The 23,781-nt window shown below is 40.2% G+C and overlaps 2 protein-coding genes across 3 annotated transcripts in view; both read right to left on the bottom strand.

The window, feature by feature from the left end:
* Window positions 1-14,365, bottom strand: part of LOC113591426 (uncharacterized) — a 43,897-nt gene extending 29,532 nt beyond the window's left edge. Inside the window, exons 1-2 of the mRNA XM_035527570.2 lie at window positions 13,947-14,365; window positions 10,501-10,725 (exon numbers count right to left, since the gene is read on the bottom strand). Of these exons, the coding sequence (XP_035383463.2) occupies window positions 10,501-10,725; window positions 13,947-13,950 (229 nt within the window). The 5' untranslated portion in view covers window positions 13,951-14,365. The remainder of the gene's footprint in view (window positions 1-10,500; window positions 10,726-13,946) is intronic.
* Window positions 14,366-16,560: 2,195 nt separating this feature from the next.
* Window positions 16,561-23,703, bottom strand: panx1b (pannexin 1b). 2 transcript variants are annotated; one of them, XM_027032215.3, is made up of 7 exons: window positions 23,290-23,703; window positions 20,787-20,914; window positions 19,865-20,070; window positions 19,339-19,544; window positions 18,550-18,857; window positions 18,262-18,433; window positions 16,561-17,834 (listed from the first exon to the last, which is right to left on the bottom strand). In XM_027032215.3, the coding sequence occupies exons 1-7, from the start codon at window positions 23,468-23,470 to the stop codon at window positions 17,749-17,751; spliced, it is 1,287 nt and encodes a 428-aa protein (XP_026888016.2). In that variant the 5' UTR covers window positions 23,471-23,703; the 3' UTR covers window positions 16,561-17,748. The 2 variants fall into 2 exon arrangements, with proteins under 2 accessions (XP_026888016.2, XP_081575873.1); XM_081719747.1 differs by lacking the exon at window positions 23,290-23,703 and adding an exon at window positions 22,479-23,283.
* Window positions 23,704-23,781: the final 78 nt, after the last annotated feature.

The following is a 23,781-nucleotide window of genomic DNA, read 5'->3' as shown; positions in this document are numbered from 1 at the left end:
TAAACCATTCCTACACTCAAACACAGTGGTGGCAGTATCATTAAACCATTCCTACACTCAAAAACGGTGGTAGCAGTATCGTTAAACCATTCCTACACTCAAACACAGTGGTGGCAGTATCATTAAACCATTCCTACACCCAAACACAGTGGTGGCAGTATCATTAAACCATTCCTACACCCAAACACAGTGGTGGCAGTATCATTAAACCATTCCTACACCCAAACACAGTGGTGGCAGTATCATTAAACCATTCCTACACTCAAACACAGTGGTGGCAGTATCGTTAAACCATTCCTACACCCAAACACAGTGGTGGCAGTATCATTAAACCATTCCTACACTCAAACACAGTGGTGGCAGTATCATTAAACCATTCCTACACTCAAACACAGTGGTGGCAGTATCGTTAAACCATTCCTACACCCAAACACAGTGGTGGCAGTATCGTTAAACCATTCCTACACCCAAACACAGTGGTGGCAGTATCGTTAAACCATTCCTACACCCAAACACTGTGGTGGCAGTATCATTAAACCATTCCTACACTCAAACACAGTGGTGGCAGTATCATTAAACCATTCCTACACCCAAACACAGTGGTGGCAGTATCGTTAAACCATTCCTACACTCAAACACAGTGGTGGCAGTATCGTTAAACCATTCCTACACTCAAACACAGTGGTGGCAGTATCGTTAAACCATCCCTACACTCAAACACGGTGGTGGCAGTATCATTAAACCATTCCTACACTCAAACACAGTGGTGGCAGTATCGTTAAACCATTCCTACACTCAAACACAGTGGTGGCAGTATCGTTAAACCATCCCTACACTCAAACACAGTGGTGGCAGTATCGTTAAACCATTCCTACACTCAAACACAGTGGTGGCAGTATCCTTAAACCATTCCTACACTCAAACACAGTGGTGGCAGTATCATGCTGTGGTGATGTTTTTCTGCCAGTAGTCAGGAAGGCTGTGCACGGACACCCCTCATCCAGCCTGGCTCAGCTTGAATGAATGTGCCAAGAGAAAATTTTGTATGCTAATTCCCAGACTTGATTGGTACTAAAGATGATTTAACCAAGTAGTAATGGAACAGGCTGATTACTCATGTAAATTAAATGTGTCAGATTTTTTATTTTTAATACATTTACAAAACTTTTTAAAATGTTTTTTTGCTTTTGTCATTTTGGATCATTGTGTGGAGATTTCTAGTTTAAGATTCATGAGATAAATCTATTTTAAGATGAATCTGAAACATCAAAATGTGGAAAACTTGAAGGACTCCGAAAACTTTCCTTATGATGATACAAAACCTGTCTCTCAATACAAACACATATGTATGTTACGACCTACTAGGCTCGAAATGCGGAACGGCTAGCAACAGGGCGCAAACTTCTTTCTCTATTGTGCTATAATGTAGTTGGTGTTAATTAAATTTTGCATAAGATACGGGATGATCGATGCCAACATCATCCTCTTGTACTAACACCGCTCCACAACCAGTGTCACTTGCATCAACTTAAATCGCTTCGCAAAGTTAGATGCAGAAAGGACAGGTGATGAACACAGCAGCTGTTTTATGGCTTCAAATGCTGCCTGACAGATCGAAGACCAAACAAAAGGGTTAGACTTGCACAGAAGGTTTGTAAGAGGGAGTACCACGTCTGAGAAATTACGACGGAAACTCCTGTCATGCCAAGAAAATGCCATAATTCTCTTCTGCTTGTAGGAGCAGGAAAAGCCAGTATGGCCTGCACCTTTGCATCCAGAGGACAAACGCCACCACAACCCACTTGTTTCCCCAAATAAAACACCGTAGCATGACCAAATTCACATTTAGCCAGTTTTAGGGTTAAGGTGGATTCTTGAAACCAGAGGAATACCTCGCGGAGGGTGTGTGTGATTTTCCCATGTATCTGAATACACAATAACGTTGTCTAAATAGGCATCGCACCCTTCAATGCCAGCTAATACTCTGTTCATAAGATTTTGAATGATGTTGTCACTGGGACGATTTCTAAACCAAAAGGCACCTGATATTGTAGGAACACATCAGCGGTAGCAAAGGCAGAGATTTCAGAGGCTCTCTCCATTAACGGAACTTGCCAATATCCCTTTAATAGGTCAAGCTTGGTTACAAATTGGGCGTAAAAGATTTAATCAAAGCATTTACTATGGCTGGGGCCTTAAGGGAGCGAAGAGGAACAGCTTCAGGAAACCGAGTCTCAGCACACATAACGGTCAATAAATATATATGACCTGCTTTCGTTTTAGGGAGCGGACCTACAGTCAATAATAATCCATTCAAAGGGCTCACAAATTACTGGAATGGGCTTCCATGGAGCTGGCGGGATAACCTGATTCAGTTGCCCTGCAACTTGACAAGTATGACATGAATGACAAAATTGGAACACATCCCGTTTTACCATTGGCCAGAAGAATTGTTGTAACTCACGCTGATACGTTTTCCTAATAACAAGGTGTCCAGATAAGAAATGGTCATGTGCAAGAGTCAAAACGTGTATCCTGTGGGGCTTCAGTACTACCACTTGGTATACGGTTCTCCACTCATGATCTGTACCAAAATTGGGAGGAGTCCACTTATGCATCAAAATACTGTCTAAGTAATTGGCTGTCGAATGCATAGATAACCTCTCTTTATCTATGGTGATGGCTTTTCGAGAAGCGCGGTTTTCTCCCGAGCAAACTCAACATATCCAGCTGCCGGTTTTGACATGTTTTCAGAACCTTTGTCCATATGCCTCTGGCACCAGCTCATAAGCACGCAGAACTGCAGACTTCACTGTGTCGTAAACCAAACTCTGCTCTAACATCAAGGCAGAACGCACCTCCTGCGCTCTTCCCACTACCTTACAGTGCAACATTAACAACCAAACCTCGTTTGGCCACTGTACTGTGGTCGCAATATGTTCGAACACGGGAAAATACGTGTCAACTTCGTTCTCACGGAAATAGAGTACCAATGCCAGTTTTTGCTGACATCAAAACCCATAGAAATTGATGGAGTCAAAGGTGAAGGAACAGGAGAAAGGGCACGCCTTGCGCGCAGTAGGCACTGGAAGAGAGTCAGCAGGAGGAGTAGGAACAGAACGGGCTTGTCTCAGCTCTAGTTCAAGTTCCCTCATTCTAACGTCTCAGTGCATTTCGAGTTCACAAACTTTGTCTATTCAGTTCCAATTCCAGCTCTTTCATATGTAGAGCTATGACCACATGACTTCAGCCTCAGCTTCCACTGGGACTGGAGACTCAGGCAGGTGAACAACACCCAGCTTTCCATCAGCCTCTGGAAGAATCTGCTGCCACACAAGCTCATCATTTAGCGTGGCCTTGACTATCTGCTTAGCCGCACTAAGAGGCACCACTATATCGAAGAAATCTGCCATCAGCAACAAATCATCCTTCTGAAACACATCAAACTGTTCCAAACCCGGAAGCCATAACAAACAAAAACCAGCAAAATCCACAAAAACCAGCAAGCAACACCACCAAACCAATACCCCCACACACTAAAGAAAAAGCCAAACCCGGCAACCAAAGACACACCCCAAGCACAGGACGAGCCTCCAATTCTGTTACGACCAGGTCTAGGCTCCGGACCATAACAGCAAAAAGGAGAGACGGGGAAAATGATATAATACAGTAAAAGTGGTAATTATTCGTAGAGGAGTGTACCTCAGGAGATGACAATGCCGAAATAACAAATAGGTCTGGAATGAAAACAGATTACATAACTTGCCTAACAAGAAAAAGAATAAACATAAAGGATCAATAAAAATGTGCCCTAACTCCGTAAACTAAAACAGAGGATAAAGAAAGTACCCAAAATAAATGGCGTCATCTCCATACATCTCTACGACCAACATATTCTGTACAGACATAACCGAACTAAACACAAAACCCTCACATACTCACGACCCAAAAACAAAACTGTTCAGTAAGAAAGGTACAAAATAGACACTATGCAAAGGTAGGGCTCCTGGCTCTTCTGCTCAAACGTCTATATGTGAGGTGGGGTAAGGTAGAATAACCAATCAGGCCAGACGTTGCAATCACCGTCAATCATCAGCACCTAGCGTGGCGATGGAAACGAGGATGACAAGACAACCTGCAACAAAATACATAGAAATACACAAACAAAATGACCCATGATTGGGTCGTAACAATATATATACACATAATTTACTGAAACCTGAAAGCATTTAACCATAAAATAGCAAATATAGCATTCCTTTTCCTTTGGAAAATATTTTCCAGTTATTTTACAACAATGTAAAAGCAGTAAGAAGCCCAGCTGCTCATTGGAGTACTGGAGACCCACAGTTTTATGGAGACCCACAGTATCACTTAGATTAGATTAGACTCTTTATCTGTGTTTCATATAAAAGAGTTTCAGTGAATGTAAGAAATTATATTATTTAATATGCAATAATTGTTCTGTGAAAACTAATCAAGTATACAGCAGCAGTCGAGTAACCTTGGCACCAGACAAGTTGAATAGAGTTGAATAGTCGTAGTATAAGACTGACTGGACTGTGCACATAAAGATCGGGTCCATGACAGGACTTTATTTCTAGTTAATAAAACTTTGTTTGCCTGAACCACATACCACATTTTTTTCTTTCATGTCATCTATAATCAGAATGTTCAATTTTGTTAAAATCACTAAAATTCTGAATGCTGGGGATGCCTTTGAACCTGCCAAGTTTCACTCCTCATGCTTGAAGTACTTTCATGCTTAAAGTATATTGGTGAATGTAATTGTAGATAGGAGGTTTTCTGTTATGTTAGCAAGTCTGTGGGTTTAAATTGTACTTTGTCATTGTCACGCTATGCCCCCCAAACGTCTCGTGTGTGTGTGTGTGTGTGTTCGTGAATGTGGCCACGCCCTCCCTGTGTCTCACACCTGCTCCTCATTGTGTCGTTATCATATGTGTATAAAAGTCTGTTGTTTAGCCATTTGTGTTGTTGGTGTTTGACCCAATTAGTGTGTGTGTTCAGACGTGACTGTTATATGTAAAATAAAACGTATGTGTGTTTTACGTGACTCGTCCCCGTGTCCTGCTTGAACCTCCAGTGTTACAGTCATGCTTCTAGAAGAATCCCTAACAATCATTTCAGTTTTACATTAGTCTTTATTTTTTACTTTCAGAAGTTGACTTTGTGGATACACATGGAAACACTCATCTGTCATGTCGTGTCAGCAATGGATATAGCAGACTGCCTGCAAAGTAAAAACTGATCACTGATGAAACATACAGTAAAATACAAGCTGTAAAAATAAAACAGGACCAAATGAGGATCTTAATCCAAGCTCTTAGGTCAGGAGGCAGAACCATGAAAGAAGAAGCAGCCGTTCTTAGTGGAGGAACTGGAGTCTGGACCCAGCAAGGTGTAGTAACCTACTGACTTAACTCTGTAAACAAAGAACAATGATTTATGTTATATTAAGATAGAAGTCCTGCATGTCATTAACACTAATAGTTTGCCTAAAATGTGAATAATATATAGTGATACAGCATGAAATAACTTGTTTTGCTTTATCTGTATTTGGTAGTAAACAAAATGGTTTTTGTGAATAAATTGTAAGTCATGCTGTAGAATCTTTCAGTGCTGTAAGATTCAGTCCAACAATAAATGCTTTTTCACTTTATTAGAAAAGGTGTTTTTGCCTCTGTGGTTTTGGGTCATGTTTGAAGATACTGCATGAGCAATTAGTAACAAAATCATCCCCCAACATTTCAGGATTAAAATGCAGAAACTAAGAACTCTTTTAAATTACTGCTCCAAATACTTTTAGTAAACAAAAAGAATTTTGGTTGTGAACCCTTTTGAATTATCTGGAGTTCTGCATGAGCAACTCCTAGAATGTGACCTAATCTACTATAAAGATATATGTAGTAGATCATTAGAATAACATAAACATTAAGATATTGTAACCCTGGGTGAGGTAGGGCACTACACAAATGCTGAGCTGAATGATTAACAGCAAATTCAAACTTGTTAATTTTATACAATTCCAAAGTCAGATGGATGGGTGTCAAGCCAATAACCAGAATGTAATGTAGTTACAAGAACTTAAAACAAAGAAAAAACAAATCTAAACCAGATTTACAACAGGAAACACTGAAGCCAAACATAGTTAACTAAAAGTCTGTAACAAGATTATCATGAAGATAAAGCACAGCAAGGGTTACAAACCACGACTGACGAACAAGACAGGAAAGACGAGAGGTATATGTAGCCTTCCCAATAGGGAAACAAATGGCACGTGGGTATGACTGACTGACCTTTACCCTTTGATCTAATGGCATGGGAGGATGGGAGGAGCACAGTGGGATCTCAGTTTTGGCTCTCACTCTGTCCAGGGTTTTTTTTATTATATATATTTTTTGTTTGTTTGTTTGATTATACCTCTGGGTTCAGTAGTGCCGCAATACTCTTTCAGCTGCTTTAATCTCTCATGCAACCAATAATTTATACATTCCACAACAAGCTTAGATGTATGTTTGTTGTCTGTATTCTGATACAACACCCAGTTATGTCCAAGTTAGCTGATGGTTTGAGGTTATGCAGAGGTTAGTCTTCCGTCTTCATTATCATTCCATCCACTTTGTGCAAGGAAATGCTCTCTTTCCTATTCCCCTCACAGTGCTCATTCACCATCAAATGTATAAAGGGAGGGAAAAAAATATTACCAAGACTATAGGATGCTGAGTACCACACTGAGGAATAACCTCCATGTAAGGAAGTTAGCCAGTTACACGATCAGAGTCTTTATTCCCGCACACTTAAACATCATTCAGTGAGACAGGTACAGTGCAATAAAACATTTCAAATTTGAACACAAACTTCAGTTGAATTTCTTTATGAGATCCTGAAGCTTTAGTGCTTGCTGTTGTACTCAGGCTAAATATTTAATTTCATATTTGTTTTCTAAGTTAAGTTTGAGCCTCAAGCTAACTCTAGACCCAAAATGGATTTGGACAGTACATTAACACAAATGCATAGAAATAAAAACAAAAAAAGAAACAAAATAGAAAACTCTAAGATTTTAGAGTTTTAGAGTCTTGAGGGAGCTGGCTACCCTCCATTGGCACATGTTGGAGCTCATTGTTTGTATGAAAGAAATCTACTCACAGTCCCACAGCAAACCCAATGTCAAATTTTCGTGTATAGAAATATTTCCAGATCCACTACCATTGAACACAGGTCCATATCAACATTCAATATTCAAAAAATGGTAGCTCAGTGGTTAAGGTACTTGACTTGGACTCAGAAAGTTGCTGCTTTAAATCCTCCTACTGCCATGATCCACTGCTGGGCCCCTGAGCAAGGCCCTTAACCCTTAATTGCTGAAGTTGTAATGTCATAATTTTAATTTGAGTTGGATAAAAGTGTCAGCTAACTGCTGTCTATGTATGCATAGATATATGTTTATAACCAGTGGATACTAAACAGAATTGTTAGACTTTTTATTTTTAACCAGAACATTGCAAAACATTGAATGTGTTCTTAACAACTCTAAAGGTTTGTACAGGTTATTTATACAGAGAGAAACAAATTAGAGGAAACATGACACAGGTGCACAGGTGCACAGGTCAAAATGAATGAAGATTTGAATGCTGTAAATGGGTCCTAAAACATTCAGTATTTCCTGGGTTGCAATATGTGGAACCGCCAGTAGGGGGAGTAGAACGCTGTAAGGGGAGCAACCCACACTTTTCATTCTTTAAATGCGCACTGAGGAAAGCTTGTGTGACGTGCCTTCTCCTTAAATATCTTCGTCTTTAAATAGCAGTACTGTTTAAAAGTGGTTTTAAGTTCACTTCTTTGTTTAATTCAGTTTTGTATTCGATATTCGATATAGTCGAGGCCGTTGGTGTTCAAACATTTTGTCCCTTTACACTGCATTCCACATTATTATGCAAATTGGATTTGTGTCATAAAGATTTAACTTTTTGTGCTTCAATTAAACTCATGGATGGTATTGTGTCTCGGGGCTCTTTGGATCACTGAAATCAATCTCAGACACCTGTGATTGACTAGCACCATGGCAACCGCAGTCCCAGAGGGGATATCATAACAGGGAGAAGGATAAAATAGAGATGAGATATAAATTAAATGTAAGTTTAGTGCTTTTCAGCTCAAAATTGGGAGCATGTGTATCCCAGGAAGAAGAAGTGAAAAAGGCAGCTTCTGAAAGTCCCTTGTTGGCTTAGAGAGAATCATTGTCGATTACTGTTGGAATTAAGTTGTAGGTGGTATTTTTTCACTGGGTGAGTAAAGTAATTCTGCAGTCATTATTAGTATTATATGCAGGTACTAAGAAGAAAGAAGCAGAACAGGTTTTCTTCCTCTTCGATACATAGTGGTCACTTGTCCATCCATTTCATTTACAGTCTCCTCTCTGAGATCATCTTTTTTTCTGAATTTCTCTCTAAAGACTTTAAACATTTTTGCTATGGTGTCTTTGCCATTGGATTTTGAATTGTGAACAGGGATTTGAATTGTGAATTCAGGGATTTTCAGTGAAGAGCCAGATCCTGGTTTAGTGGATCTGACTGAAGAACATGCTGATCCATGAAGAGAACTGCTGGTGGATCTCCACTCTGATCTGATTGAACCATAAGACGAACTTCTCAAAGACCACAAATCTGAACTCTCCATTTCACTCACTGTGAAGGATAATGAAGAAAAGAGAAAAAAGAAAAACAAAGTTTACACATAACAGGCGTAATGAGGCAAATCCTTGTAAATTAGCATGCATTTTAGAATGAAAACTGATCAAAACCATCAATGTCTGCCTAAGATTATAAATATCTTATTGTAAAGGAGCAATAGCACTAATACTAGAGCATACATTAGATCATAAAACGAACACATAAATAAGGGAAGTTCTGCATTCTAGCAAGCACTGGCTAGAAAGTCCCTTAGCAGAGTCAAATCAAAGCCCTTTTCTTTGGTGTTTGTGGAATATGAGTTAAATACACTATATAGGCCATTTTTGAGAAACTTGCAAATCAAGATAAAATACCAAGAGAAAACTATCATTTAGGATGTAAAAATGTCAGGTAAAAATGTAACATGTACTCACTGGCTGGTGGTTCTTCCATGCTACCAGAAGTTTCTGAATAGTCAGACTCAGATGCTAAGGAACCGTATCCAGAGCTGTTGGATGAGACTGTGGAACGCACTGATACATATGCAGATCCTGGATGTGACTGGAATGAACTAGAAAGAAAACTTCCCAGAGACCATATGTGTGAATCCTCCTCTCCGCTCACTGAGAATGAAATCAATTTGTTCTTTCACATACTGGTTTCTTATATGAGGGTTTTATATTTTAAAATCTAAAGCATCTTTCCAACATGAACAGCAAAACAATTTCCTGCACTGAATTAATTAGCTATGGTTTGAGAAGGCTAAAATATGTGTTAGCTAAAACAATAGCTATGACTTTTTCCCCCTTAACAGTTGCTGTAGTTGCCTTGATCATTTTCCATACATCCTCATCAGTTTTAGGGGTGTTCAGACACACATCTTTTGTACTAATACAGATAATACCAAGGAAATAAGCAACTGTAAGATCCTTTTCACAGCAGTGAATAATTCAGGTTTCTCTTTGTCTTGATATTATTCTCTCATAATGTTTGCATAAAATTAGCACTCCCATAGCAAGCAAAAATCTGGGTTTGTCTGTTAAATTACAACCGTTTTATGTACACTACTGGGAATATATTTAGGTATAACCTGATAATCATAGAATTTCTCTGAAAATTTTGAAAGAATAACATTTTAAACCTCCTCCTCCAAGGTATGATCAGTTGAAGGTGGAAGTGTGTAAATGATGTCTGAGTGTACAACTCTCAGACACAAGAGTGAAGATTCGTCCCTAAATATGCCTTTCATGTGTCTTTATGATTAAATAAATAAAGTAATTCAATTATTTTGCATGCAAAATAAAATGCCATGTTAAAAGGAAGATCATTTTGGTTTTTACAGTACATTTAGATTGTACGCCTTCTCTTCTTCAAGGTTTCAGTTCAAAGTTAATTCATTTTGCATGTCCAGTCTGTCAAATGGCAATTAGTATGGAACGTAAAAGTGCTGATTCTATCAAATGGACAAAATTATTTACTAAAGATGGCACAATACCAGTTTTTCTGTACCGATCCGATACCAATAACATGCATTTGAATGACACCTAATATCGATAACAATCTGATATATTTTTCATTAAAAAAAACCCCTGTGGAGCTGTGATTCAGTTGTTTAGGGGAATAGTTTTGTGAGCGATGTATTACATAAGCTATTTTTACTAATGTCATGCATGGTTGTGACAGATTCTTTTGTGTATTTCAGTGGTAAATCTGACACTCCAAACACACACCAGACACTAAGTGAGTAAACAGAGAGAGGTTACCCGAAAAAAACAGAACAGCCTACATCCCATCAGGCAAGCAAACTTACCCATCACTGCTCTGCTGAACTCTCTCAGTTTCTGTACCTCCATCCTCCTCTGTTTTGCTCTCTTCCTTTCTTCCATCTCCTGTAGAATCTTTCTGTCCTTTTTAAAATAGTAGCCACTGTTAGCTGCTACCATCTCCTCTATCTTCTCCAGCAGCTCTGTGACCTGAGTGTCATCACCACTGTTCTCGTTGAGAATTTTAAATATTTCGCATTCATTGTGAACCTCTAAAACCAAAGAAAAAATTCATTAGGAGTGTGAAGTTAGGTATAGTATATAATATATTCTCACAAAAGAATTATAGAACACAGATAGAAATCTTATTTTAAAGGTATTTATAAAATTTATTATTTTATAATTATTTCTTGGTTCTATTTATTATAATAGACAATTGATCTTTCGCATACATGTTTATGTGAATGGGGGAACAGCACAGGTAATTACACCTGTAAAAATAAAGAGTAATGTGATACAAAATCGAGACTGCCAAGTCTGAAGCCTTATTTTTCTTTTTCTCTCTCCCTCATTCCTTTTTTTATTTTTGTTTTCTGTGCCTTCAAGGACATCAGACCACTGACAGGAGCTGCATCATTGTCCACACTTCACTGTGCAACACTAAGGACAGAAGCTACACCAGCTTCCGCAGTTTCCATAAATTTTCATTCTGAACACACACTTGAAAAGTCATTCATAACGTTATTAGCTGGCCAACCATATGTAACGTATGCCACTCCTGTCTGGGGTCCGATGCCCTGTAGAGCAGCTGTAACCCCTGCCAGCACCAATACGCTCAGTGTTATAGTCATTTACAGTCTGATTGACCAAATTCCCCATCTTCCAAATGTGTCTGGCTACTATGTGCTCCTGGTAGGAAGGGAGGAAAGCTGAAGCCATATTCATCTCCTCTCTACAGAGAAAGAACAAAACACTTTCTTCAGTACTTATATACCAGATGAATGTCCCAATACACTTTCTCCAGTACTTAACGCCCCCCAACACATACACATGCACCCCGACACACACACATTAAAGTTTGGTCCCTCCTCTGTTTAAAAGCCCTGCATGGTATTTTTCCTCATAACTTTCTTACATTATGTGATTATCTTTATACTTCTGCTCAACATTTACCCACACTGTAGTGAATGAATAATTTGCTGTATTTAGCTGAGACTTTTTTGCAAAGCATCTTACAGATCTGATTAAACACAACTTCAGCAACTGAGGGTTAAGGGCATTGCTTAGGGGCCCAACAGTGGTGGGGCTTGAACTGGCAACCTTCTGATTACTAGACAAGTGCCTTAACCACTGAGCCTACTACTACCTGAGCCTACTACTACCTAAAATAACCTCAGAAAAATAATTTATTTACTGGGTCCTAATTTTCATTTAGAAATTACACTTTACTTGGTGTTGTTTGACATAACAGATAACACTAATTAGCTATAGCAAATTATAAGATACCTTATATTGCATATACATGAACTCTGAAATCAACTGACCCTCCCAAACTTCAGTCTCTCCACACCGGTCTACTCCAGTAAAAGAGATGACACATACATACAAATGCTCAGTTTTTGGATGCAAGCAGGAGAAAGGTTACTCTACGTTTTATTCCAGAAAACAAGACCAAATCAAAATGGTTCATATTTGAAGCAGGCATTTCACTGCAAATTCATTTGAAAATTGGGCTCAATACACCTCTGGATTTACCAGCCATCTAAATCTTAAAGCAACATCTTTCCTGACACTTACTGGGGACATTGTGGATGATAATTGGTTAAGTTTGTATTTTTAATTAGGTTTTAACATTAACATTTTTAATTAATAGTTTTTATTGGACACTTTTATTCTCAATGTAACAAGCAATGAGAGATTATAACAATATGCGCCAGCTACCCTTAGCTAATTTTATTTATTAGGTCAGCTAGAAGTTTTTATATAATAGATACACTGACATTTTTAAAATTTCCAATAGTAATTTACTTTCCCACGTTTGGCTCCCGCCTTATATAGTCAAAGCCTGTTAGCTAGACCTGGTTAAACAGCTCAATATAAGCTAATAGCCTTAATTTAAATATGATCAATATGCAAGAATTAGATGGTAGATGATAGACGATACTGCTTTAAACACGTTGTTAAAATATGAACTGTGAGTCGTCTAATTTAATCGGGGAACCAGAGATGTATTGGGGGGATTGGAAGGTCACTGGAATATATAAACATTCTTTGCAGAAATATTCATTTTTCACAGTAGCATTCCTACAGGCAACCTGATAAGATAAACACAGTACACGTTATCAGTGTTTGGGGTATGCAATAGGTTCCCGATGATATCGGGAAGGTTTTGGGCTGGAATGTTCCGAGAGCGAGAGAGAGCGGAAATTTTCCCCTAAAGTTTCGGTTGTTTGGAGACTTAATATACACTGTATATAGGCCCAAACTGTAACCGTTTTCCCATTTTTTTCTCTAGAGTCTAACGGTGTTTGTTAGCGTAAAAGTGTATTGTCTGTTTCGGTTCTGAGACGAAAGTTAGCCATATTCGGTTGAAGAGCTCCAGCTCCAGGCTGCACCACTGAACTGGCTGCTTCTAAGCGAAGAGGACTGAATCCTCCACGCTGCTGCTCGTGTGGATGGACAAGGAGGACCAGAGTCTTAACAAACATCATCGCACTTGTGTCGTGTGAGGAGCTGAGAGGAGACGCGAGTAGCTTCTCGTTGGACGCTACGGCTGATCTCTATACGGATCAGGGACTGAGTATCGGCCAACCTGCTCCGCGTGTCTCAAACACTTCATCCGGTCTTCTACTCACGCGCAGCAACGTTTGGGCGTCAGCGGGTTGTAACACTGACCCTTGTGAACACCCACGCGCTAAACTGGACACAGCTAAACTCTGGTTCATGTTTGTATTAATTGTATTGACCATTTATTATTGATTGTTACGTTAGCTGTTTTCTCATATATGTGCTTTTTTATTATTAAAAGTGTCGATTCACTATGATGTGAATCATTCGGGTCACTAAGCACGAGGTGTTTAAAAGGTTTTATTGCTATCAACATAGTCGAATTTTTGGAGGCACCGCGCTAATTTACATTGATCTAACCTGTGTGTGTGTGTGTGTGTGTGTGTGTGTGTGTGTGTGTGTGTGTGTGTGTGTGTTTAAATTCGGCACCTCAGGTCACAAGATTAATGAGAGATTCGCGACCAAGTGGTGGCTACAGAAAAGCTCATTAGTCTGTAACTTCGCCTATCAACGTTAGCAGCGACTTATTATAAGTAACAAATCTTTCATCTTTGTCATCTCTCTGTTATAGATAGGTGTTTAAAAGCAAAACGCCTTTGGGCCTACTTGTCATGTAGATGAGACCAGGAAGAAAGAAAAATTTAAAAAAAGGAAACCGGTGAAGACGCGTACCATGCGTAAATGGGAATAAATCATGAATACCTACCCATTATGTGGTATTAGTTTATCGCTGATTTTTCCACATGTTAATAATCAAGTTATACCGTAAAGAAACGCTAGTCTTTCAGAGATGTAAAAATAAACAAAGGCTGTTGAAACGGAAAGTGAAAACCCGTTATTCAGTAGGTTGCCAGATTCCCGTGTACAATCCCCGTGTAAAATGCAATTAGTAGGAAGCACAACGGAAGAAAAACTGACGTTTTCAGTTATACAAGTAAAGCATTAACTTCTCCTTTGCTTCCAGTAAAATATTTAGTAAAATAAACTTCTTATTTTTAAACATTAATTATATCAAATCATTTTCATATAAGGATTTAAAAGTTGCTAAGCACGATTAAATTGATGTATGTACTTCCTAAAACCTCCGCCTAATTGCTTTTTGTTTTTTGTTTTTTTATTAAACTCATGAGTAAACCAATGCTTAAATCCTCCTTGAGTAGAGAATTTAGCTAAACGCGGCTCCACACTGGCAACATGAGTGTGACACAAAGGAATGTAGGCGTACAGGATGCGTGCAGCACCCTCGCGCGCAGGCACAGAAATAACAGACATGAAGCAGCACTGTCCTCGAGCGCAATCAAATCTATCGTAGCCTGACGAAGCAGCGCTGGAGGAGTTCAAATGTTTAGCACGTTTCAGATAAACAAGTGTGTTTGCATATTAGGTAAATTATTGTGAATAAACTTTACATGTTATTTAAAATGTAAGTCCATGGACAAAGTATGAATGTGAAAATTTCAGTTTTAAGCAGATGCAGAAATCGTTTAGCAGAGCCTAATAGAACAGATCAGTTACAATAACAGTAGCTTTGCAAGTCTCTGCATTGCCAATATAAGATACTGGGCTTCTAATCAGCTTGAGAGGTGCTAAGCAATCAAGAACACTGAAGACGTGATATTTTGCTAGTTTTTTCCTAGAGACAAAATCTGGACTGCCCATCTTAATCTGGACTGGATTAAGAAAGACCACTAAACAATGCCTGTATATAAGAAAACCAGGCATATTCAGTCAATTTAGAATTTTAAGAGAGCACATTGCAAGACAAAAAAAAATACAAATAAATAAAACATTGCAAGAAAGCAGTTTTTTTCAGTTTGTAATTTTGGTGTTAAAGATTTCCGCATTAGCTCTATGCCTTGCTGAGTGAAAGTTCAGAAGGCTGGGCTGTCGGGTTGTGTCTGATCATCATCTGCAGGGCAAAGAGCTCAGGTGATGCAGCGGATCATCCAAATTGGTCACACCTGCATCTCGTTAATGGTATCCTTTCAGATTTGTTCATTGTGTTTTGCACAAGAGGTTCCTTTTTCTTGCTCATTGATTCACACTAAACAGTGCAGGTCTATATCTGCATTAAAGTGAGGCATTACACTGACACTGTTATATCTGCATTACAGTGAGGCATTACAGTGAGACTGTTATATCAACAGTATAGTGAGGCATTACAGTGGCACTGTTATGCTTCTGAGGGTTATTTGTTCTTAGATGGAAGAATCACTGAAAATCAATCCAGAGTAATTTGGACTGATCACCTTTATCCACTGATTAAATATATATCTTGATGGGAGTTGTCTCTTCCAGGATGTCAAAGCAATTTAATGACTTATTAAAAATGATATAATATGAAAGCAGTGACATTGCATGTGGATTCCATGTGGCTTTGTGTCTACGTTTTGCCCTTTGTTCCACATGTTCTCTCTGTTTTGATTTGTTGCCACGCCTCCCTCAGATGGTGTGTGTCATGCCTCAGCCGCCTCACCACCACAGGGTTGTTATTTTTATCGTTTTGTAAGCCCTTTTTTGTTTTCATGTATGTTGTTGGACATTGAATGTTACATTGGCTTTCTACTGTGATCGTTAGTGTACTTTCATGTTCCATGTCATTTTCATTCGTTTCATTAAACTGTTCAGTTGAAGACTCAGATTTGCTTCCTCCTTCATTTCCTGCACGTTCTTCACTCGTGACAGAATGATGTTTTTGGAAGCGGTGGCCTTCATTTTTGTTTTCTTTTTCCATCTTCACATCTGCTTGTTATGTTGGCTCTTCAATGTTCATCTGAGCTCGCTGGGGGCTTGTTCAGCCCCAGAGCTCTATGTGCAGGCTAGGAAAGCCTGGAGTTCTTCCAGGACTATGGATTTTTCCCTGCAGTTCCCTAGGGATTTTCTAGATTGTTTCCATCTCTGCTAGGCGATTGGTTCCTGCTTCATCATTAGAGGCAGTGTGGGAGCCAGAACGTGAGGGAGACAAGCCTTCCTCTACTTGAGGGAGATGTGCCTTCCTCCCAAGCCAACAGGATCCTGACCTGGATGAGCTGAGGCTGTGTTAATAGGGTCTATCCTGTGCTTTAGGATTGGTGTGGCACAGTAGGATTAGTGTCGGTTGTGTCATTATGTTCTTCCTTATTTAAGCCTTTTTTGTTTGTTTGATCATTGTCATTACAGTTATAATGGCTTTGTTTAGTTGATGTCAGTGCACATTTTGTTCAGTAATGTTTCCTTAGTTTCATTACATCTTTAAGGTGGAGACTTGCATTTGCTTCAGAAAAGCTACTTAGTCTGATTATTCTGAAACTTTGCCTACTAAGGACAGTCAAGCAAGTCAGTTTAAAAAAGAACAGAAAAAAGTTTATTTCAAAGAACATGAACAATAATTCAGAGAAAAGAATTGATTTACATTACTCATTAGATCCTTCCACTTTCAGAATTAATTACCTCAGAAATATATAATTACATAATTACAATATAATTATACAATTATTCCATGTAAACAAACCATTAGTCTAATGCCTTCCTTTAATTTACAGTGATACACTCCTTTATTTATATTTCTGCTACTTCTCCTACACCTCATTCCTGATGTATGCATTTGTTCTCCTCTGTCTGGCTCTGAATTTAGTGTGGGAAAACTTTAAAAGCCCTGAAATGTTTCTGCAGTTTATATACCTGCAATGTTTTATTTACATTCTTATATTAATGTAACACATACAGGCACGTGCACAGGACTCTTTAGGGACAAGTGTTAAAATTAGATGTTGGGGTGGGGGGGTGGGGGTATCTACAGTGCCAAACAGTCTTGGCGGATGGGGAATTAGTTTGTATCAGTGGTGACTAGTAAATGCTTTCTTACCCAACACAGTTCAGGTAACACTCAGCCCCATGTAAACTTACCATTTATTACACTCACAAATGATGATTAGTTATTTAACTATTACGTTGAATGCCGTATCTATTTATTACCCCTGGAATGTACCTGAATACATGCACACACACCATGCTGTTATATCCACTGAGGTTAAATTGCTTTTCATTTAAAGTCTGTCAATGTATGTCTAATGACATATGGTAAATGTAAATATAGTAGACATTTAACTGCTACTTTCGGGGATTTCTCGAGTAAACAACCTGTCTGAGGTTGGACTTTGCACTCACTCTGTTAACTCATGCTATGTTAAAATAAGAGCATCACTGTGGGTTCTGTTAATCTATATGATTATTTTAATCTATATGATTATTAATCTATATGATTATTGATATGAGTGATAATCTTTTTCAAAGAGGAGATACTATGCTATATGGCTTTTTATTGTTTGTCACAGTTTATGCACACACACACACACACACACACACACACACACACACACACACACACACACTGCCAGAAGAACTTGAGGACACTCTGATCCAAGAGAGCACAGTAAAGGTAGCAAACCACACATATACGCATATATGCGTACACACTCAAACACACTCTCTCACACACAATGAACTTCAGAACACACACACAGTGAACTTCACAACACTCTCTGTCTCACAACCTTCCTACAGCTGCACTGGGTCTCTTTCTCTGGTCCATCCTGCAGCAGCTGAGTGGAGACATCTAGAGGACAAAATCACGCAAAGCCATGCTGTGTACACTGAAACACATTACTCTGCTTTCAGGAACATTCATATGCATGAATTTCAAAATCAACATAGAAATATTAATGTATATATTTATAATATTCTAATATAATACCAACAAAGGAATATTAAAGATGTATGTAATAATAGCAAATAATTTGGTATAGTAATGTAAAATAATTATGTATAGAAACACATTTCACTGCTTTACTTAAGTAAAAAGGTCTCTGCTGGGATTTGAACCCATAACCTATGAGAACTGCAGTGACCACCACACTGTAGCCTATGAGAGCTGCAGTTACCACTGTATTGACATCCACACTGTAACATTTAAGGTTTTATCAGTTCAGCTTTTGGTCCAGTTGGTTGCTTTTCAGCACTGAGATCACACATGCCACACATACCCTTGAACACAGCAGATTCTGCTCCCTGCTTCTCATGAGCTGATTGGCTATTGCCATCTATGGTGGGAGGGAGTTTCCTGTCCACCAGATCAGTCTTCACTTGTCCAAGTGTCCTCAGGAGACATGACATGTCCAAGGTTTTGCTCTCTACCTCTGTCAGTAACTCTAATACCTGCAAATTGTCATTAAAATGTAACATACAAATGTAATCTTAAGAAAACTCACACATACACAAAAACTAACAACTGAGACAGTCAACAAATATTTCATTCACACACACACACACACCTGCAGACACTTGTAGCTCTTCAGCTCACTCAGGTTCTCCTCCAGAAAGAGCAGATAGATACTCAGGTCATCATAGCGATGGGTAGCCAACTGCAACCCTTGGGCGTGGCCAAATGCGGGCAGTAGACGGTATGGGCGGAGCAAACGGATTTCCTTGCGGTGACGTCCAGGCAACAGGGCGGAGTATATGACAGCAGGTATCAACAGCAAGTACACACCCACGTTAATGCAGCTGAGCAAGCGGAACACGCCCACAGCCACCAGCTTACACTGCACTACAGGTGGAGCACTGTCATTCAGGAGAGCACCTGAGCACAGGAAAGACACACACACAAAACACATACACACTCACACTCATACACACACACGTACAAATACACATGTACATACACACACACACACACACACACACACGCATGCACTTGCGCACATATGCATACACATATACATACACACACACAGGCATGCACACACACGTGCACACACACATGCGCACAGATTAGGGCATACTCTAAATGATCAGCACACCTGATAACAAGAGAAAACCAAGAATATGTTTGTGCATTTTATTGTTTTTCACTTTATTGGTTTTGTACTGTAATTCTACATTTATGATAAATGATAATACTGCATTTGCAGGGTCTTTATATCTGTCTCAGAGTAGCTACATTTAAATCTAAACCTATACTTAAACCTAACTCTAACCTTAGCCTCAGTAACAAAAATAAATTAATTTAGCTCTGCTAGATTTTCAAATAAAGGCTGCATTTTTTTTGTGCACACACACACCTGTGTGCAGGATGCAGGAGAACTGGTCGCTGGGCGACACCATGCAGATGTAGTAGGTCAGGTAGAGGCAGGCCAGCAGTAAGGTGAGCAGAGTGAGAGCTCGACACAGCAGGTACTTCAGTGCCAGCGTCCAAACGCTCTGCTTGGTCCACAGGTACTGCTCCACTAGAGGAGGCTTAAAGCAGCTCTCTGCCAACTCCAGACCGCTACCACACACACGTGCACGCATACACACACACACACACGCACACACACACATACATACACAAACACATGCACACACACATGCACATGTACACACAGGTGTATAAGGTCCTATTGAGTCATTCATAAGAGAATCACAAAGCATGGTCTGTTCCAGCCATCAAATTGTAATGTTTTCACTCTTGGATTTCAGTGTCAACAGAAAGAACAGGCTTAACAGCCTGTACAGACAGCCTGGCCCACAGACAGTCCAAAGTTCATCACAATGAGTGTCACACACACACAGACGTGTTCGGGTTTTTTTTGGTTCCAAAACCAGTACCTGTGGGAGTCCTCGGGGACATCCCTAGCACTGCGTGGGGGGGAGGCCAGGCTCTTGGCCTGGCGGATGGCACGGTTGTAGCAGCGGTCCAGCTCCTCCATGATGAAGCCGAGGTCAGAGGAGAGTTGGGGCGCAGCGGTGAAGCGCCAGAAGAGAACAGGAGTGTACATGAGCACAGCCAGCAAGAGGAGCACGTAGGGGAAGAACTGCAGAGAGAGAGAGAGGGAGGGAGAGAGAGGGAGGGAGAGAGAGGGAGGCAGAGAGGGAGGCAGAGAGGGAGGGAGAGAGAGAGTGGGAGGGAGAGGGAGGCAGAGAGGGAAGGAGAGAGAGGGAGAGAGGGAGGGAGAGAGAGAGAGGGAGGGAGAGGGAGGGAGAGGGAGAGGGAGGGAGAGAGAGAGAGGGAGGGAGAGGGAGGGAGGGAGAGGGAGGGAGAGGGAGAGGGAGGGAGAGAGAGAGGGAGGGAGAGGGAGGGAGAGAGGGGGTAAAGTGGGTGAGAGAGGAGAGGGAGCGAGAGAAAGTAAGGTAGGGCGAAAAGCAGTGAGGGAGACAGAGAGAGAGAGGGAAAGGATGAGGGGGAGAAGGACAGAGAGAAACAGAAGAGGTAGATATACATATACATGTACATTTACATTGCAAATGTACATATACATATACATATACATGTACATTTACATTTACATTGCAAATTTACATTGCAAATGTAAATGTAATGTAGAGGGTAGATGAGAAAAAGGAAAGTGAGAGGAACAGGAAGGCAAAGAGAAAGAGAAGAAGAAAGAGAAAGGAAAGGAAGAGAGAAAAATTTCAGTGTAGACATAGTTTCCTTTGCACGTGTGTGTGTGTGTGTGTGTGTGTGTGTGTGTGTGTGTGTGTGTGTGTGTCTGTGTGTGTGTGTGTGTGTGTGTGTGAGACATTGCGTTACCTTATGAAGCCACAGGGGAGAGCCATCCTCTGTAGTTTGACCCTCCACAGCGACCCAGCAGAAGGAGTCTGTGTATGCAGCCTGTCGCAGGGTGAAGTTACTGGGTGGGAAACAGCTGATCTGGGTACCTGATAGCAAAAGGGCAGAGAACAAGCATCACCTTGTTAACACCATCCCTATAGCCAAACACTGTGGGGGCAGTATCATTAACACCATCCCTACAGCCAAACACTGTGGGGGCAGTATCATTAACACCATCCCTACAGCCAAACACTGTAGGGGAAGTATCATTAACACCACCCCTACAGCCAAACACTGTGGGGGCAGTATCATTAACACCATCCCTACAGCCAAACACTGTGGGGGCAGTATCATTACCACCATCCCTACAGCCAAACACTGTGGGGGCAGTATCATTACCACCATCCCTATAGCCAAACACTGTGGGGGCAGTATCATTAACACCATCCCTACAGCCAAACACTGTGGGGGCAGTATCATTACCACCATCCCTACAGCCAAACACTGTGGGGGCAGTATCATTAACACCATCCCTACAGCCAAACACTGTGGGGGCAGTATCATTAACACCATGCCTACAGCCAAACACTGTGGGGGAAGTATCATTAACACCACCCCTACAGCCAAACACTGTGGTGGCAGTATCGTTAAACCATCCATACAGCCAAACACAGTGGTGGCAGTATCCTTAAACCATTCCTACACGCAAACACAGTGGTGGCAGTATCGTGCTGTGGTGATGTTTTTCTGCCAGTAGTCAGGAAGGCTGTGCACGGACACCCCTCATCCAGCCTGGCTCAGCTTGAATGAATGTGCCAAGAGAAAATCCTGTATGCTCATTCCCAGACTTGAGTGGTACTAAAGATGATTTAACCAAGTAGTAATGCAACACTCTGAAATACTCATGTAAATTAAATGTGTCATTTTTTTATTTTTTAATACATTTATAAAACATTCAGAAAACCTGTTTTTGCTTTGTCATTATAGAGAATTGTGAGTAGACTGATTTTCCTTATACACCATATGGTGCACAGTGCCTCTCTCTCTCTCTCTCTCTCTCTCTCTCTCTCACACACACACACACACACACACACACACACTTATACACGCATACGATTCATGGACATGATACTATACAATTGCATTTTTAATATAATTAAAATAATGCTAATTGTTTATCTGAAGTCAGAATGTTTCACGGCTCACTAGAGAGCATTATTTACTGAAACGTGTTTAGCATTTAACCATAAAATGGCAAATAAAGTACAAATTGCACTTTCTACAGGTAGTGGTTTTTGTCGTTGAAGAATGTTTCCTTCAGAAAATATTTTCTAGCTATTTGCAATGCTGTCAAAGCAGTTTGGTGAAGCACATAGACGCTACGCTGCTCTTTTGAGTTCTGTAAAACTATTCCAGAGCCAAACTACATTTCTTGAAACGGGACCTAGAGTATCACTTAGATTCCTATGGCTCTTTAACTGTTTGTTATTTTAAAACGGTGTTATGAATGCAAGCAATGATATTATGTAATACGGAGTTCTTATACTGTGGAGATTAAACAACATGTATTCACGTATATTACAGCGAATGAGCTACCCTGGTTCTCATTTGGGGGATGTTGCGTTTACAAACGGCTGACGCCTCGCCCGGACAAGTGAAGACGAGACATACCGTGTATGGTTGTCATCGTTGTTAAAGCGCACATCTCTGTTCTTTCAGTCTGATACAACTCTTACAAAGAACGCTTCTGCTTTAGAGACGCAATGCTGCACAAACGACCTAAAACGCAAATAGAGGTCTACCTTAAAACACTTGACACCAAATTCCAGGAGGGAAATCTGCCGGGATGTCTTTAACACCCCGACTATGAGATCACGCTTTTTGAATCGTGCACGGATTCTAACGGGGGCGCGCTCATGTCTGTATGCTCCTGTACTCCGACGGTCTCTTTGTTTCATCAGTAGTGACAAAGGTAGTCGATGAAACCACTCCTGCTCGAATTTGGATTCGAAACAGTCAGAAGGCGCAACAAGGAGTGTAGCTGGAAATTAGCAAAAAAAAAAAAAATTTGCTGGTCTATTTATGACTAACGATTTTAAGATGAGCAATACAAGAGAAACGAGATTATAAATCCCCCTCATGGAATCCCTGCGATTTTCAAATCCCCATAGCTTCTGTAAAAAAACAAACAAACAAAAAAAAAACAGTCTTCTTCAGCCTTCAAGGCGCACAAGCAGATAAGCACATCGCATTGCAACGGAAATTTTTAAAAATAATAAAAATTCTATGCTCCTTGGCCCCACCGTTACAAAGTGCCCTGTCATGCTTTTACCAGCTGTCCCGACAATATATAAGCGGGGTAAAGTGAATAAACTGGACAGAAATGAAATGTTTATGCTACAGATAAATCGTTGGGTTTGCCGTCCCGCTTAGGTATAGTGCAAATAACGGAGCCGACGCTTAAACAATGGTCTGGACTCACCCACTGACACTTCTTGGGCAAAGGCTAGAGAAATTAGCAAGAGAGGGAGTCCCACCGCAATAAAAGTGACGAGTTTATCCGCGGCCAGTTCCAAACGTACCCCCTTATAAACTGATTCATTCGGTTCCTTTAATAAAAAATCGGAAAACACATACTCCGTTGCGACGTGCGCTATAGCCATGGTTACGGAAATATTGGAGAAAAATGCATTAGCCTACTGGTTCCGGAAGGCAGGTTCAATTTAACGTCTGGCCAATCACATGGAAACGGGACACACCGACTTTAAAGAGGTCCTGTATGTAGACAGACCTCCAGATAACTCTGCACTTAGGCCTATATGTTATTTTAGTGACAGTAAACTGCAATAAGAAGATTCATCTTTTAGAGTAGGAGGCAATTTCACCGGATTGAGTGGCTCTTTAGTTTGTCCATGTTATACTTGTCCATCATATACTTCCTAATTTTCCAGTCGTTCCTTGTCTGTTTCTACGT

The sequence above is a fragment of the Electrophorus electricus genome, chromosome 8 (genome assembly GCF_041902795.1).
Source record: "Electrophorus electricus isolate QZ-2024a chromosome 8, ASM4190279v1, whole genome shotgun sequence".
NCBI lineage: Eukaryota > Metazoa > Chordata > Actinopteri > Gymnotiformes > Gymnotidae > Electrophorus > Electrophorus electricus.
Note: the sequence above shows the minus strand (reverse complement) of the source record. Positions and strands in the feature narration are given on the sequence as shown.